Raw genomic sequence first — 14393 nt, forward strand, 5'->3', positions numbered from 1 at the left:
ACATACGGAAGGGCTGCTGATGCTTTCTTCCATGCGTATTTGTCCATTTTATTAACTTGGGACCCTTTGGATATTAGATAGATTCGACTTCTGACATGATATCTACATTGCACAGTGGCGCCACTATCAATCAGCTGCGCCAGCTGGAACTAAATCGCATATGAAGAGCGTTTGGTCACACTGGGCTTAAAAACGCGCCAGAATTTATAGGAACAAATGTTTTGTTTTGTTTTTTTTTAATGAAATAAATCGAATACCGGTCAACTGAAATGTCAGAGAAGGAAGAGGATGTAGAGCTGCCAGCACCCACCACAGCTGTATCCGGCCAGATAAAGGCCATTGCCAAGGACACTGTGCATAAAATCTGCTCCGGCCAGGTACATCTCTCAAAAAGGGTCTGTATATATTGGTTGATTTCTTTTCCCCCATTTCAGGTGGTGCTCAGCTTGGCTGTGGCTGTCAAGGAGCTGGTGGAGAACTCCATCGATGCAGGGGCCACGCTGGTGGAGATTAAGTTGAAGGATCAGGGACTGCAAGGCGTCGAGGTCAGTGACAATGGCAGCGGCGTGGTGGAGGCCAACCTGGAGGGAATGAGTATGTAAGTGGAAAACTCGAGCCAAAGCAAACTCTAAAGAGCTGTCTTCAACAGCTGCCAAGTATCACACCTCGAAAATAAGGGAATTCGTTGACCTGCTGGGCGTGGAGACGTTCGGGTTCCGTGGCGAGGCACTCAGCTCCCTCTGCGCCCTGTCCGACATGGCCGTTCAGACGCGTCACCAGTCCAGCGATGTGGGTGAGTCACCGAACCGAATCCTTGGGGCGCATAAACTCTGTACGATTAATGTTCGCCCCCAATGGCAGGTCTCAAAGTGGAACTTGACCACGAGGGCAAGATCAAGAAGCGTTCGCCCTGTGCCCGCGCTGTGGGCACCACCGTCAGCCTCTCCAACCTATTCAGCACCCTGCCAGTGCGTCGGCGCGACTTTACGCGCAACATCAAGAAGGAGTTCGCCAAGATGTGCCAGATCCTGCAGGCCTACTGCCTGGTGACCAAAGGCGTGCGCATTATATGCAGCAATCAGACGCCCAAGGGAGCCAAGACGGTGGTCCTGCAGACACACGGTGCCCAGGATGTGCTGGCGAACGTATCCGCGGTGTTCGGGGCCCGCCAGGTGGCCGACATTGTGCCCCTAAAGTCGCCCTTCGAAAAGGGCCAGCTGAGCGAGGCCGGACTGCGGGCTGAGCTGGAGTCCTCCGCGGATGCAGCTGACACGACTTGCACACAGTTCAGCGCCGAGGATGTGGAGCGGCTGAACCAGGCCGATTTCCGGCTGGAGGGCTACATATCCAGCTGTCGCCATGGGGCAGGCCGCTCCAGCAGGGATCGCCAGTTCTTCTTCGTCAACGCCAGGCCCTGCGATCCCAAGAATGTGAGTGGATCATCTGTCCCCCTTCGCCCCAGAGCATAAGTCTGATTTTCTCTGAATTTGCAGATTGCCAAAGTCATCAACGACACCTACCATCGGTACAACGTCCAGCAGCAGCCTTTCGTCTACCTCAACATTGTCACGGCCCGGTCCGACGTGGACGTCAACCTCACGCCCGACAAGCGCCAACTGCTGCTGAACAACGAGAGGATCCTGCTGCTGGCCCTGAAGAAGTCTCTGCTGGAGACCTTTGGGCAGACCCCATCCACATTCCAAATGCAAAACACAACCATTGTGAGCATGCTGGAGACAAGGCCGAAGCAGACCCAGGCCCAGCCCCAGCCCCAGCCGCAGCCCGAGGATGCCAGCAAGGCTAGCGAGGAGGATGAAGAGAAAGAGGTGCCCATCAGCTCCTCTCAGCGTTTCATGGACGTGCTCACGCAGTGGCGACGCACGGGAGACACCCAAGGCACTGCTCCGACCGCTTCGGTCAAGCGGCGGTGCGGGGAAAGCGAGCAGTTGGCCGCTCGCTCCATGAAAATGCAAAAGATCCAGGATTTCCTCAGCCAAGAGCCGCCCCAACAGCCGAGTCTAAAATGCGATTCAGTGTCGGAGGAGGATCTTGTCGCTGAGCCAACCAAGCCGGAAAATCTGAATGAGAGTTTTTTGAACCTCAAGGAACTGGAGACGGAGTCAAAGGGTGAGCATGCTGTCTAGGGAGGCTCTCCTTTCTACTCACCTTGATTTTACTGCAGCCTACGATCTGTTGACGCAGCCAGCCAAGGCAGTCCGCATTGACTGCAAGAATTTGACGCCAATGAAGACGCGGCTTAGCGTTTTAGAGTCAATGCCTCTCTGCGGGCCAGAGCCAGCCGGTAGCTCCCAGGAAACTGTCAGCGCCACGGATCAGAGTGATGATGACGATCATATCGAGCTGCCCACGCGCATTGAGTTCGATGGCAACGACGATGACGGCGCGGGGGAGCCGCCAGCCAACTACAAGAGCGGGGAGCTGCGAACCACAATCGAGGCGATTGCAGCCAGCCTAAGGCAACAGGAGGAGCAGCAGAAGGAGCGCCAGACGAGGGCAAAGCTGCAGCGGCTGCGCTTCAAGAGCGAAATCAATCCGAATCAGAACAACAAGGCGGAGGACGAGCTGCAGAGGGAGATCGCCAAGGAGGACTTTGCCCGCATGGACATTATCGGGCAGTTCAACCTGGGCTTCATCATTGTCAAGCTGCAGGACGATCTGTTCATTGTGGACCAGCACGCCTCCGATGAGAAGTACAACTTCGAGACGCTCCAGCGCAACACCCAGCTGGAGTATCAGCGTCTGACTGTGCCCCAGTCCTTGGACCTGACGGCCGTCAACGAGATGGTCCTCATCGATCATCTCCCAGTGTTCGAGAAGAATGGCTTTAAGTTCGAGATCAATCATGAGGGTGAGTGCCAGTTTGTGTCCAGCGGCAGGAGATTTAAACCTCTTCAATTCTTTTCTCTACTGCAGCTCCCGCCACGAAGAAGGTGCGACTGCTGGGCAAACCCTATAGCCGACAGTGGGAATTCGGCAAGGAGGACATCGATGAGCTCATCTTCATGCTGCAGGATGCCCCCGAGGGCACCATCTGCCGACCCTCGCGTGTGCGCTCGATGTTTGCCTCTCGCGCCTGCCGCAAATCCGTGATGATTGGCAAGGCTCTGAACAGGACGACCACCATGAGGCGGCTCATCACCCAAATGGGGGAAATCGAACAGCCCTGGGTAAGAAGGGGGAAGGTGGGGAAGGACATATGTATAGTAGGATATAAAATATATTAAGAGATTGCTCCGGGTCGCCGCGTCTCGTGCAGTTTTAATCTGCTAAGCAGGAGGAGCAGCGAGCTAAACAGTGTGGAGATTAGAAAGCAGGTGCAAGCGGAAAAGAGAGGAAAGAGGAACGTGATAGGGCCAGATGTAGAGGCACAGTGCGGCCAAGCAACCCTAGTCCTGCTCCAGAAGAGAGATCTGGCCATCTCTCAGTGGGCGTGCCATTGCAACAGGCACAATTAATTTCCATTTCCTGCGGGATTACTTATTGATGGATAACCGTGAAAAAGTTTAACCCAGCTCTGCCATGGCAATCGTCTGGCAGAGTAGAGGAGAGCTTGCGCGTGTGAAAGGAATCATTTTCTTGCTTAAATATGGAATACTTATTCATAGATGGACTTTATGGACTTTATTGTAGAACTTTACTTCTAAAGCCTCTGGACACCAACTCCGCCACCTTGGATACCTCCCGTCCACGCGTCTCGGGCAGGTAGAATTTGGTCAGCAGAAAGACCAGGAAGCTGCACGTGCCGAACACCAGAAAGACATTGGATCCGAGGAGTGCATGCATGGCGGGAAAGAGAAAGCCAACGAGGAAATTGCATCCCCAGCCCACCTGGTTGCCAATGGACAGGGCCACCGAGCGGGAAGGCACCTCGAACATCTCTGCATGGAGTGGAAAAGAGCAACAACAAAAATAGGAATGGCAGATCCCAAGTCTGGGACTACTTACCCGCTCCAATGAACGAGGGCATGGGGGCCAGGGCGAGTTGGAAGGCGATCAGATAGAGGAAAATGCAAGCCATTGTGCCGTACGAGAACCAGGGTATCTGGGCCTGAAATTCCGGAATGAAATGGTATTATGAGGATTGTTTGTGTGGCGAGGATGCGGCTGGGCCGAAGCGCTCACAGTGTAGTGCACCATCAAGCCAAAGGAGAACATGAGGAGGCCGCAAAACGCAGTGGACAGCAGCATCAGGGTGCGTCTGTTGAACTTGGCCATCAGAAAAGGACCCATCAGCGAGGTGGCCAGGTTGGCGTTGCCAGCGGCCAGATTCATCCACTCGGCGGCGCTCGCCGAGAGCCCGCCATTGCGGAAAATGGACACGGAGTAGTAGAAGATCTGGAATGGACGAATGTTCTCAATACGAGCGGGCCAAAACGAGAGCCAAGGATTACCGCTGAGCATCCGGACAGCTGCTGGCCGCCCTGATACGCGCATAGAAGGACGAGGGGCAGCAGCATCCTTGGGTCGCCCAGAACCTCGACCAGACTGCGGGTTGTGCCCTTGTCGGAGGCCTCGTCGTCCATGGCGCGTATCTCCTGCTCTATGCCGAGATCAGAGCCGCGCAGCCGGATGAGCATCTGGATTGCCTCCTCACGCCGCGCCCTCACGATGTACAGCCACTTGGGACTCTCCGCGTACAGGCGGAACGGAGCGTAGCACAACGCCATGAAGACCACGTAGAAGCTGAGGGCAATGTGCCAGAGCTCCTCGCCGCCGAACAGCGACTGCAGCGTACAGAGCTGCGACACCACCATGCCAATGGAGAAGCCCACGGAGCAGCAGACTCCCAGCGTGCCCCGCTGCGACAGCGCCGCAATCTCGCTGTGGTACATGGGCAGACACGTGCTGACTAGACCGCCGCCCAGGCCGACCACCAGGCGACCCAGCAGCAGCAGCTCCACGGACCGCAGCCAGCGACAGCTGAGGAACATCAGGGCCGCCACGAGCAGCAGCGATCCACTCAACATGAAGCAGCCGCGGCGTCCGAAGCGATTGGCCGCCCAGCCAGCGCAGGCGGCGCCAAGGACCCCGCCAATCAGATAGATGGCCACAATGAGGGCCCACAGCGTATCCAAAGTTGTAGGGGAGATCTCCAGGCCATAGTTCTCAAGGAGCATGGCCTGGCACCAGGACCGCATGTGCTGAGAATCGAAAACACGCGTAATCCAGCTGCATTCGGTGTGCGGGAGATTAACATTAGCTTACCGCAGCCGGAGTGTTGATGACGCCCATGCAGTAGCCGCAGGGGAGGGCTGATCCAATGGTGCTGCCCACAGTGCTCCACACCAGCAGTGCCGTCCAACGGGTCCTGGGCTGTTTCTTGAGCTCCACCAGAGCGTTGGCACTTTCCACCTCCATCATGTTCTGCGGCTGTGGCGAAACTGCCTGGCCAGATGCTCAACCATTTTATTTTATCTCCTTCTCACGTGCCTCACGTGCTAAGTTGTGGGGATTTATTGGCTCAGACATGGGGTGATTTACTGGACTTAGACTTAGACTAGGAAGATTGGCTCGCACTGCGGGTGCGCAAGACTTTTGATTTAAAGCCGTCGGCGACGAGCGGAGCCACCTCGGATGGATCGCGGCCGCGGGTCTCCGGCAAGTAGCGTTTGGTCAGCACAAAGAGCAGCAAGCAGGTGATGGAGAATGGCAGGAAGACCAGGGCGCCCCAGGCATTCTGCAGCGTGGGAAAGGCCATGCCGATGATGAAGCTGCACAGCCAGTAGACAACACTGCCCAAAGACATGGCAGCCGGACGCGGAGACACTTCGAACAGTTCTGGAAAAGGATGTAAGGATTAGATCCAGAGAGAGATGCAAAAGGTTCGTCGTGTGTGTGTCTTACCAGCGCCTATGAAGAACGGCATGGGTCCGAGACCGAACTGGAAGAAGAATATGTACAGGAAGATGCAGCCAATGCAGCCGATGGCAAACCAGCTAAAGCTCTCCTGAAAGAATCGCACAAATTAGAATCCGAGTGGGACACTTCTGTCCAGCAGCACTCACAATGAAGTAGAGCATCATCGCGAAGACAAATAGGCAGACGGTGCAGAAGAAGGTGGAGAACAGCATCAGCGGGCGGCGATTGATGCGCTCCAATAGGAGCGGACCCAGCATCGAGGTGGCCAGATTGAGGGATCCAGCACCCAGATTGGCCCACTCCGCCGCCTGCGTGCTCAGCCCCGCCTTGCGGAATATGGAGACAGAGTAGAAGAATATCTGCAAGGCAGGAGAAGATTAATGCTGCAGGACTGCTGCAGGACACTGTGTCACACCCACCGCATTGATGCCCGACAGCTGCTGGCCGCCCAGAAAGGCGCAGACAATGATGAGTGGGAGGCGCAGCCGGGGATTGCGCAACACCTCCACGAATCCACTGGCCTCCACCTTGGCCGATGCTTCCAGCTCCATTTCGTCGAGCTCCGCCTGCAGGGCCGCGCTGTCCGGGGAATAGCCCCGCAACAGCTGGAGCTGTTGCCTGGCCTCCTCCTTGCGCCCCTTGACTATGTACAGCCACTTGGGGCTCTCGGGATACCACCTGAACGGGGCATAGCAGAGCAGTACGAGCAGGCCATAAAAGGCCAAGGCAATGTGCCAACGATCTGCCCCACCGAACAGCGACTGGAGGCTGCAGATCTGGGCCACCACCACGCCCGCAGTCAGGCCCATTGCGCAGCACGGTGACAGGGTACTTCTCTGGGACAGGGCGGCCAGCTCGCTGTGGTACATGGGCATGAAGGCGGTGACTAGGCCCCCCGCCAGCCCCACCAGCAATCGGCCCAGGAGCAGCAGCTCCACGGAAGCCAACAAGCGGCAGACAGCGAAGCAGACGGCACCAAGGGCGAGGATCAAGCCGCATATATAGAAGCATCCGCGACGTCCAAAGCGGTTGGCGATCGAGGCGCCCGTCACAGAGCCGATGGCTCCGCCCACCAGAAAGATGGAGACGATGGCCGACCAGAGCAACTCCAGGCCAGAGGCTTCCAGGTGCAGGTCATAGCGCGTAATCAGAGTTTCGTTGCACCAGGAGCGCATGTGCTGGGAAGGAGAACGGTTTGGGATTATGCTCCTCCTCCTCCTCCTCCTCCTCCTCCTACGAGTGGAGAACTCCTCCTCTTACCACGGCGGGACTGTTCATGACCCCTGTGCAGTAGCCCACGGGCACGGCTGCTCCAATTGAGGATCCGATGCTAGCCAATTTGAGGGAAAAGCTCCATTTGGGCTGATCCTGCTGGAAGGGTAGGGTCTGGGGTGGTGGGGTGGGTCTTCACGCAACAAGTTGTTCATCTCACCTGGATCTGTTTCTTTCCGTGTGCCATCAGTGGTGCCTCTGCCTGTCTCAATGATTGCTCCTCCGGATGGTCGCTGGCTTTTGACTTTTCCATGGCGTTGATGCTGGGCGCAACTTGTCTTTATGGGCGGCTGCTTTTGTCGCGAAGAATCACGCTGGTCAAGAGCTTCATGCGGAATGCTGCGATCGTATTTCATTTTCGTGCACCAGAGCCCCAGTCGCACAGTCCCAGGGGCCCACAGGGAGATTAAGGTGCCGTTTATGCGGCGCCGAGCGATAACCGCTGCCAAAGTTATCCAAATATGACAGGGGAATGACTACAGGGGCGGACTGCATCGCGGGGGGTATGGGCTAATCTCTGTAGTTAACTTTATCGGGTGATAATACTTTAAGTGCATCAGCGGGTGGGTAGGGGGGCGCACTATCCATCTATCCATTGATCCATCCATCCCTATGGCACTGCCCAAGTTCGCTTCCGCCCCCGCGACTGTCATGATTTATAATGGGCCACATGTATCTCTTATTCGCAGAACTGTCCGCACGGTCGCCCCACCATGCGTCATCTAATCAATGTCACGATGCTAATGGATGAGGAGGAGGATGCTGGTGATGCGGAGGCAGCCCCGGCCCACCAGAAGCCCCAATAAAAAGCAATCTCGGCAATCACAGATTTCGCTTTACGGTTTATTTGCTTTGTAGTAAAGTGAGGACGTGGGCGGGAGGGTAAGTTGGAGGCACGACATGACACACGTGCACGGGGGGCTATCAGTGCGGACTAAACGCTGATAGTGCGGAAGATATTGAAGCCGCTGTGGGCAGTGGAGAGCAGGACGCCCGGCAGCTGTGCATGCCAGTGCAGCTCCTTGATCTCCTTCTGGCCCTGGTGGATGAAGAGCAGCTGCGGCGGCAGCTTGTTGACCTCCTCCTCGTTCTGGGCCTGGGCCTGTACCTGATCGGCGTCCTTCTCGACAGCCAAGTCCCACAGGGCGATTTGATCGTCATCACCGCCCGAGGCCAGGACTGTGGCTTCGCTGGGACTCCACTCCACAGTGGTGATGTGGTCCGTATGATGCTTGAAGGTGGCGATGGGCTTCTGGCTCTGGAACTGGCGCAGATCCCAGATGTGCAGGAAGCCATCGTCGCCGCCGCTGGCGATGAAGGGCTCCGTGTGATTCCACGATATCACATTTATGTCGCTCTGGTGGGCATCCTGGCAGGTCAGCATGCAGGCCTTCTGTGGTGCCGCCCGGCAATCCCAGATGCGAATGCTCTTGTCCACCGAGCAGGATGCGAGAACGCTGCGCTCGTTGGGGCTCCATTGCAAGTCCTCGACCGATTGTGTATGTCCCGCCAGCGGACGTTGGTCCACCTTCCAGGTGCCATCCTCCAGAGGGCTCCAGATGTGAATATCGCGACGACAGTCGCCCGTGGCCAGCACACCCTCGGCACTGGGACTCCAGTCCACCGCAAAGCCCTCCTGCTGGTGGCCACTGAACGTGAAGACCGGCCGTGTCTCGTTCTGTTCGTATTGCTTGAGCAGCTGCGCATCCTCGACCGCTTGCAGCGGCTGTGATAGATTCCAGATGTTCACGCGTCCCAGCTCACTCCAGGAGGCGGCATACACTGTGTTGCCCAGACGACGGGCACGGACACGGTTAACGCATCCCTGGTGCTTAATCAGGGCGCAGGTCATCTGTGGTTTCTTCAGCTCCTCCTTGTCGGGCACATCGTCCTGGTCGTCCTCCAGTTCCTCATCATCGTCCTCTGCCCCATCGTCCTGGGTCCTGTGTAGGTTGCTCATCTTCATCACAATCAGATTGTTGACATGGGTGCGGGACGCTTGTGTGCCCGCCACAATGTAGGCGGTCATAGGGAATGACTCGCGGCTCTTGCCCAGCTCGTCCGGAATGACATCAAAGCTCAGACAGGGCGCCCCAGTGGAGGCCTGGTGCAGCATTACATATGCACTCTCGTCGCAGACCAGCTCCTCATCCTCGCCCAGTGTTTTGCCCGGCAGATAGACTTCTTTGGGTTGTTTCGGTGCGGAGCCGTCTTCCGACCCACCACTGTCGCTTTCCGGCTCTGTGTCGGTCTCGGCGTCTTCGGGCTCCACCACTTCCATGCTCAGCTCTTCGTTTTCGGACTCCATGGTTTGTTATTTATGGTTGTTTTTATGGAATTCGGGATATTTATTAATTTTGACCACGTGCGTCGCTTCGTTTATCGTTCCTAGCAGTGTGACCAAAGACAATATAACAATTAAATGATTTATGATTTGATCAATAAGCAAATGAAAATGAGTACTTATAATTAGCTAATCTTTGAGGAAATTGATTAATTAATTGCAGGAAAATATATGTTCAGCGCTCAGAGTCATAGCTTACCGAATATTAAAATCGAGGAATATCAATGCATCAAAGCTTGTTGTGTCATCAGTATATTTACGGTATATTTTGATAATGACAAGGAATATTTCAGAGGGTCAGGCGGTATATTTTGTCGATAACTCCGCTGTCACACTAGTCACATTACTCGTGCAAAATTTAAGAAAATAATTATTTTTTTTCCATATTCTCTTGGAATCAAATCCATTCCATCAAAATGGTGAAGACAGGAAATCCCCTAAATTTGATACGCGGCATTTACAATAACGAGTTCCAATGGTGAGTGCCCACAGACACAAGGAATTGTGTCCCCGTAGGAAGACTTTACATAATCTGAATCTCCTTTGGCAGGATGCTGGTGAAGAGCTATGCCCTCTTCTTTTTGGGTGTCCGTGTGGCCAAGGAGCTTGTGGGCCTGGAACTGATGCCCGCCGTGGGACCAGCGTAGACGCAAACACGAAACACACAAAACCAAACATATATGGCAGTTAAAGTTAACTAGTTTAATAAAAGGCGGATAGAACGACTATGTATTTACACGTGTGTCTAGGTAAGGGATTGGATTAGCTTCTGCTGACTATCAGTTCCTTGATCTTGGACTCGTCCGTGTCGATCTCGTGTATTAGACTATTGGCCAGCACGCTGGGCGTCATCTCACGCTGCAGGAAGTTGGCCACCAGCTGCCTGCTGGGCACCGCGCCTCCATGGGCCAGAATCTCCGCTCGGTACCTCTCTCCAGACTGCCTGTTGAAGGGATTATCCTCGAAGTAGGTCTGCCATATCCAGGAGGCAATCGTCTTCGATATGAGATAGGCGTAGTATTTCGCACCGTAGCCGACAAGGTGGGAGAAACGCAGTTGCCAGGCCGTGTTCTCCACATGGGGCAGTCCGTAGTAGCGGTTCTGCACAGCCTTAAGAATCTCCGTGGTGTTGCCGCCCCTCTGTGCCATGGCCCCGTGATACTCCTGATCCAGTGCCGAGTAGAAGACCTGCAGCTGCGTCTCGCTGGCCGCAAATAGATGCTTTGAGGCGCACAGCCGCTGCAACATGTCCTCGGATATGGGCTTGTGCGTCTGGAAGTGGCGGGCGAATGTGCGCAGCACGCGGGGGTCGCTGGCAAAGTACTCCATGAGAACACTGGGAACTTCCGCAAAGTCCGTGGCGCATCGTGTGCCCGTCACGTGCTGGTACTCGGTCCGCGCCAGCATCGAGTGCATGGCATGGCCCATTTCGTGGAATAGATTATCCACCCGAGCAGGCGACAGCAGAGTCGGTCCAGTCCATCGGGGTTGCGCCAGTCCCAGCATAACCACAACGATGGGCAGCTGATAGGTCCCATCGGGCAGCCGCTTACCTCCTTGGATGGTGAAATGACAGTCCTGGTTGGGCTTGCCGCTCCGCTCGAAGAAATCGCAGTATATGTAGCCAAGCAGACCCTCGCTCTCGTGCACCACGGCCAGCTTGTAGATGTCGCTGTGCCAGGACTCGCCCGGCTCCATCTCGCTGTTCTCCAGCCGGACACCGTACAGAGCTTGGAGGAGGTTGTCCAGGCCCTCCATGCAGCCGCCAAGCGAGAAGTACGGGAGGAACTCATTGGCCTGCTCCTCAAGCGACTGTCGCTTCAATTGTGTGGTAAAGTACGGCGTGTCCCAGATCTCCACCAGCCCATTGGGCTGGCCGCTCTCCTTGCGCTTCATCTGCGTCATGAGCGCAAAGTCCGCCTCGGCGCGCGGACGCAGTTGATCCGACAGCTTATCAATGAATTCGCGGACTAGTTCTGGCCGTTCCATTGTGCTGGCATTGAGAGCACGATGGGCGTATGTCTCGAAGCCACAGCTCTTGGCCAGTTCATGTCGACACAGCAGCAGATCCCTCAGCAGCTCCTCCTGGTTCTCAGACGGTTGCAGGTACAATCGGTAGGCGGCCTCTCGCATCTGAACGTTCTCGGCGTTGGTGCACAAGCCAGTGATGATGACATTCTCCCCAGAGGTGGGGAAACTGTATGGGCATTTCATGGTTATCCTTCAGTTGCTCAGATTCTATATAAACTCACTAGTTCCTTATGGACTCTGGCACATAGGAGCGCGGCAGCACGGAGGGCTGGGCAGCTCCGTTCATGAACTTCTGGCCCAGCTGCAGGATGTAGTCGTTGAGACGCACCACTCGAAGGCGTTCCGCTTCCGGCAGGTGTATTCCGCACTGTTCAAAATCGAAGAGGAACAGTCTGGCCACATGTCGATCCACATCGGTGGTGGGCTTTAAGTCTCCCTGCTCCACCACCTTCCTCAGGGCCTGGTACAGCGGTTTGTGTGTATTCAAGCTGCGGTAAGAAACAGTTTTGAGAGGGCATATTTCTCTGGATGGGTATGGACTTACCTCTCCACCACACCGCAAATGCTGATGCAGGCCTGCTCCGCCGCCTCCATGTACTTGTTTTTGGGGTGGGCAATCCGTATGAACTCCGCCAGGTCGGCCACCTTGCACAGCGAGTCGGAGAGCTCGTCGAATATGTCGACCATTTTGCGCTGTCTTTGACTGGAGATCGCCTCTGCGATGAGATCCTGCGCCTTGTTCTCCACATTGTCCCTTAGCAAGTAGAAGCCTTCGAAGGTGCGCAGCTCGGGCATCCGGAAAAGGCCCTGTCCATGAACAATTGATTAGGATCTGGGCTCCCCAGGCTGCAGGATTTCATGGCTCACCACATCGTCGCGGGTAAAGTTGATGCGCTTCGACGGTGGCGCGTTGAATGCCGTTGCTAGCGGCGACCAGGTGGAGACAAGCCTCAGGTGCCGCACCCGCATCAGAGTGGCGCTGCGACTCATATGTAACATGATGCTTTGCTGTGCTGTGCTGTGCTGAGCTGCTTGAATGTGGGCCAAGCCAATGTGGATTGTTTACCTTCTTTCTTTCCTTCGTGTTACATATTCCCATCAGCTGTTCCTGCCAGGGCTGGCGCACCACATCAATTTTGAGCAAATAAACTAAAGCTGACATTGGAATATTGTTGGAAATTTGTCAGCAATAATAAAATGTAATCGCACAGAACAAGTCTCTGTCGTTGCTTGGGTGCGGGTGGAGCGGTGCCCGATCTTTGATCCCGGTAAAAGTGTATTTAAAGCTTCGACTTGAGTGAATCAACTTTTACCTTACCTATGGATTGACTGCGATTAGGGTTGTCGTAATCTTTCCTCACTAAACATTCGTTTACCAGAAATATGTGCCATTTCTTAGCTAGCCATTGAAAGCACTCGACAGAGCCCGCAACAGCGCAATCATGAAGAACACTGGGTATGTCTGCACACAATTGGAGAAGGGAGGGCAAAGTTGTTCAACAAGTTAATCTCTATAATCTATACAGCAAGCTGAGGGGCAAAACCTTATTCATTACCGGCGCATCCCGCGGCATTGGCAAGGCGATAGCCCTGAAGGCAGCTCGCGATGGGGCGAATATAGTGATCGCTGCCAAGACGGCGGAACCACACCCCAAGCTACCTGGAACCATCTATACGGCGGCTGAGGAGAGTAAGTACCGGAGAGTACCGCCATTTTTGGATGGAGTGGAGTTTGACCTTTGTATTTCGCATTAGTCGAGCGGGCTGGAGGCCGCGCGCTGGCCTGCATTGTCGATGTGCGCGATGAGAAGCAAGTCCAGCAGGCTGTGGAGGCAGCGGTGGCCAAATTCGGAGGCATCGATATTGTCATCAACAATGCCAGTGCCATATCGCTAACCCCCACGCTCGACACGGACATGAAGCGCTATGACCTGATGCAGAACATCAACACTAGGGGGACGTTTCTAGTGTGAGTGGGCCCTCCGGGCTTAGGCTTATCTATTGCTGGCCGCCAATCTCATTGCGTCCGATCAAACTCCACAGATCGAAAAGCTGCCTGCCGTATCTACTGAAAAGCGACAATCCGCACATACTGAACCTGTCGCCGCCGCTCAACATGAAGCCCCAGTGGTTCGCCAATCACGTCGCCTACACAATCGCCAAATACGGAATGTCCATGTGTGTTCTGGGAATGTCGGAGGAGTTACGTGACCAAGGAGTGGCCGTAAATGCTCTGTGGCCGCGCACAACGGTTCACACGGCAGCGGTGGAGATGCTCAATGGTCCAGAGGGGGCGTTGTATTCCCGCAAGCCCGAAATAATGGCCGACGCTGCCTATGCGATTATTAGTCGCGATGCGAGGGACTACACCGGGCAGTTCTTCATTGACGATGAGGTTTTGCTGGATGTTGGAGTGAAGGATCTTGCCAAATATGCCTGCTATCCGGAGAATATACATAAGCTGGCTACGGATATTTTTTTGGACGATACTGGACCTTTTGCTAAGTTGTAAATTTGTGTTATTTTATTGATTTATACTGTATGAATAAAGGGAGGATTTGGAAAACAGCCGTAACAGATATAACGTTTAACGGCTCGCGGAATTTGCCGAATTCGTTGCTCTTATCGCACAAAAATATCGATAATTTTCTGGTCAAGTGGACTAAAGTCCATTGGTATATAAATAAGTCTGATTGTGTCTATTATCACTAACCATACAGTACCATGCTGTGTGGTTAGTGCTATCATCAATTAAACCAACAATGAAACACAGTAAATTAAAACCATTTTGCTCCAGAATCCGAATATGTTCCTTCCCGCACAAATAAAAGTAACTATATCGATATATCGATAAATACATCTGTAT

At 54.5% G+C, this 14393-nt stretch overlaps 7 protein-coding genes across 9 annotated transcripts; 3 read left to right on the forward strand and 4 right to left on the reverse strand.

Moving 5' to 3' along the window:
* Positions 1-184: 184 nt before the first annotated feature.
* Positions 185-7980, forward strand: LOC111078366 (mismatch repair endonuclease PMS2). The gene is made up of 8 exons (XM_022373010.2): positions 185-377; positions 435-594; positions 650-793; positions 862-1430; positions 1494-2127; positions 2183-2869; positions 2935-3188; positions 7842-7980. Exons 1-8 carry the CDS (start codon positions 270-272, stop codon positions 7956-7958), a joined length of 2673 nt encoding a protein of 890 aa, XP_022228702.2. The 5' UTR covers positions 185-269; the 3' UTR covers positions 7959-7980.
* Positions 3624-5415, reverse strand: LOC111078370 (solute carrier family 2, facilitated glucose transporter member 1-like). 2 transcript variants are annotated; one of them, XM_041592809.1, is made up of 5 exons: positions 5227-5415; positions 4413-5162; positions 4144-4356; positions 3972-4069; positions 3624-3904 (listed from the first exon to the last, which is right to left on the reverse strand). In XM_041592809.1, exons 1-5 carry the CDS (start codon positions 5380-5382, stop codon positions 3643-3645), a joined length of 1479 nt encoding a protein of 492 aa, XP_041448743.1. In that variant the 5' UTR covers positions 5383-5415; the 3' UTR covers positions 3624-3642. The 2 variants fall into 2 exon arrangements, with proteins under 2 accessions (XP_041448743.1, XP_022228707.2); XM_022373015.2 differs by having other exon boundaries at positions 3624-3899; positions 3967-4069.
* Positions 5426-7502, reverse strand: LOC111078369 (solute carrier family 2, facilitated glucose transporter member 3-like). 2 transcript variants are annotated; one of them, XM_041592808.1, is made up of 6 exons: positions 7313-7502; positions 7141-7248; positions 6300-7058; positions 6027-6239; positions 5866-5968; positions 5426-5799 (listed from the first exon to the last, which is right to left on the reverse strand). In XM_041592808.1, the coding sequence occupies exons 1-6, from the start codon at positions 7403-7405 to the stop codon at positions 5519-5521; spliced, it is 1557 nt and encodes a 518-aa protein (XP_041448742.1). In that variant the 5' UTR covers positions 7406-7502; the 3' UTR covers positions 5426-5518. The 2 variants fall into 2 exon arrangements, with proteins under 2 accessions (XP_041448742.1, XP_041448741.1); XM_041592807.1 differs by having other exon boundaries at positions 7141-7251.
* Positions 7975-9714, reverse strand: LOC111078371 (glutamate-rich WD repeat-containing protein 1). The gene is made up of 2 exons (XM_022373017.2): positions 9696-9714; positions 7975-9540 (listed from the first exon to the last, which is right to left on the reverse strand). The coding sequence occupies exon 2, from the start codon at positions 9458-9460 to the stop codon at positions 8087-8089; it is 1374 nt and encodes a 457-aa protein (XP_022228709.2). The 5' UTR covers positions 9461-9540; positions 9696-9714; the 3' UTR covers positions 7975-8086.
* Positions 9715-9804: 90 nt separating this feature from the next.
* On the forward strand, positions 9805-10228 carry LOC111078373. The gene is made up of 2 exons (XM_022373019.2): positions 9805-9974; positions 10047-10228. Exons 1-2 carry the CDS (start codon positions 9913-9915, stop codon positions 10141-10143), a joined length of 159 nt encoding a protein of 52 aa, XP_022228711.1. The 5' UTR covers positions 9805-9912; the 3' UTR covers positions 10144-10228.
* On the reverse strand, positions 10188-12670 carry LOC111078368 (mitochondrial intermediate peptidase). The gene is made up of 4 exons (XM_022373012.2): positions 12395-12670; positions 12072-12334; positions 11749-12015; positions 10188-11693 (listed from the first exon to the last, which is right to left on the reverse strand). The coding sequence occupies exons 1-4, from the start codon at positions 12524-12526 to the stop codon at positions 10259-10261; spliced, it is 2097 nt and encodes a 698-aa protein (XP_022228704.2). The 5' UTR covers positions 12527-12670; the 3' UTR covers positions 10188-10258.
* Positions 12671-12719: 49 nt separating this feature from the next.
* Positions 12720-14094, forward strand: LOC111078372 (hydroxysteroid dehydrogenase-like protein 2). The gene is made up of 4 exons (XM_022373018.2): positions 12720-12983; positions 13054-13217; positions 13283-13496; positions 13571-14094. The coding sequence occupies exons 1-4, from the start codon at positions 12970-12972 to the stop codon at positions 14037-14039; spliced, it is 861 nt and encodes a 286-aa protein (XP_022228710.2). The 5' UTR covers positions 12720-12969; the 3' UTR covers positions 14040-14094.
* Positions 14095-14393: the final 299 nt, after the last annotated feature.

This window comes from Drosophila obscura, unplaced genomic scaffold (genome assembly GCF_018151105.1).
Source record: "Drosophila obscura isolate BZ-5 IFL unplaced genomic scaffold, ASM1815110v1 contig_186, whole genome shotgun sequence".
Lineage (NCBI taxonomy): Eukaryota > Metazoa > Arthropoda > Insecta > Diptera > Drosophilidae > Drosophila > Drosophila obscura.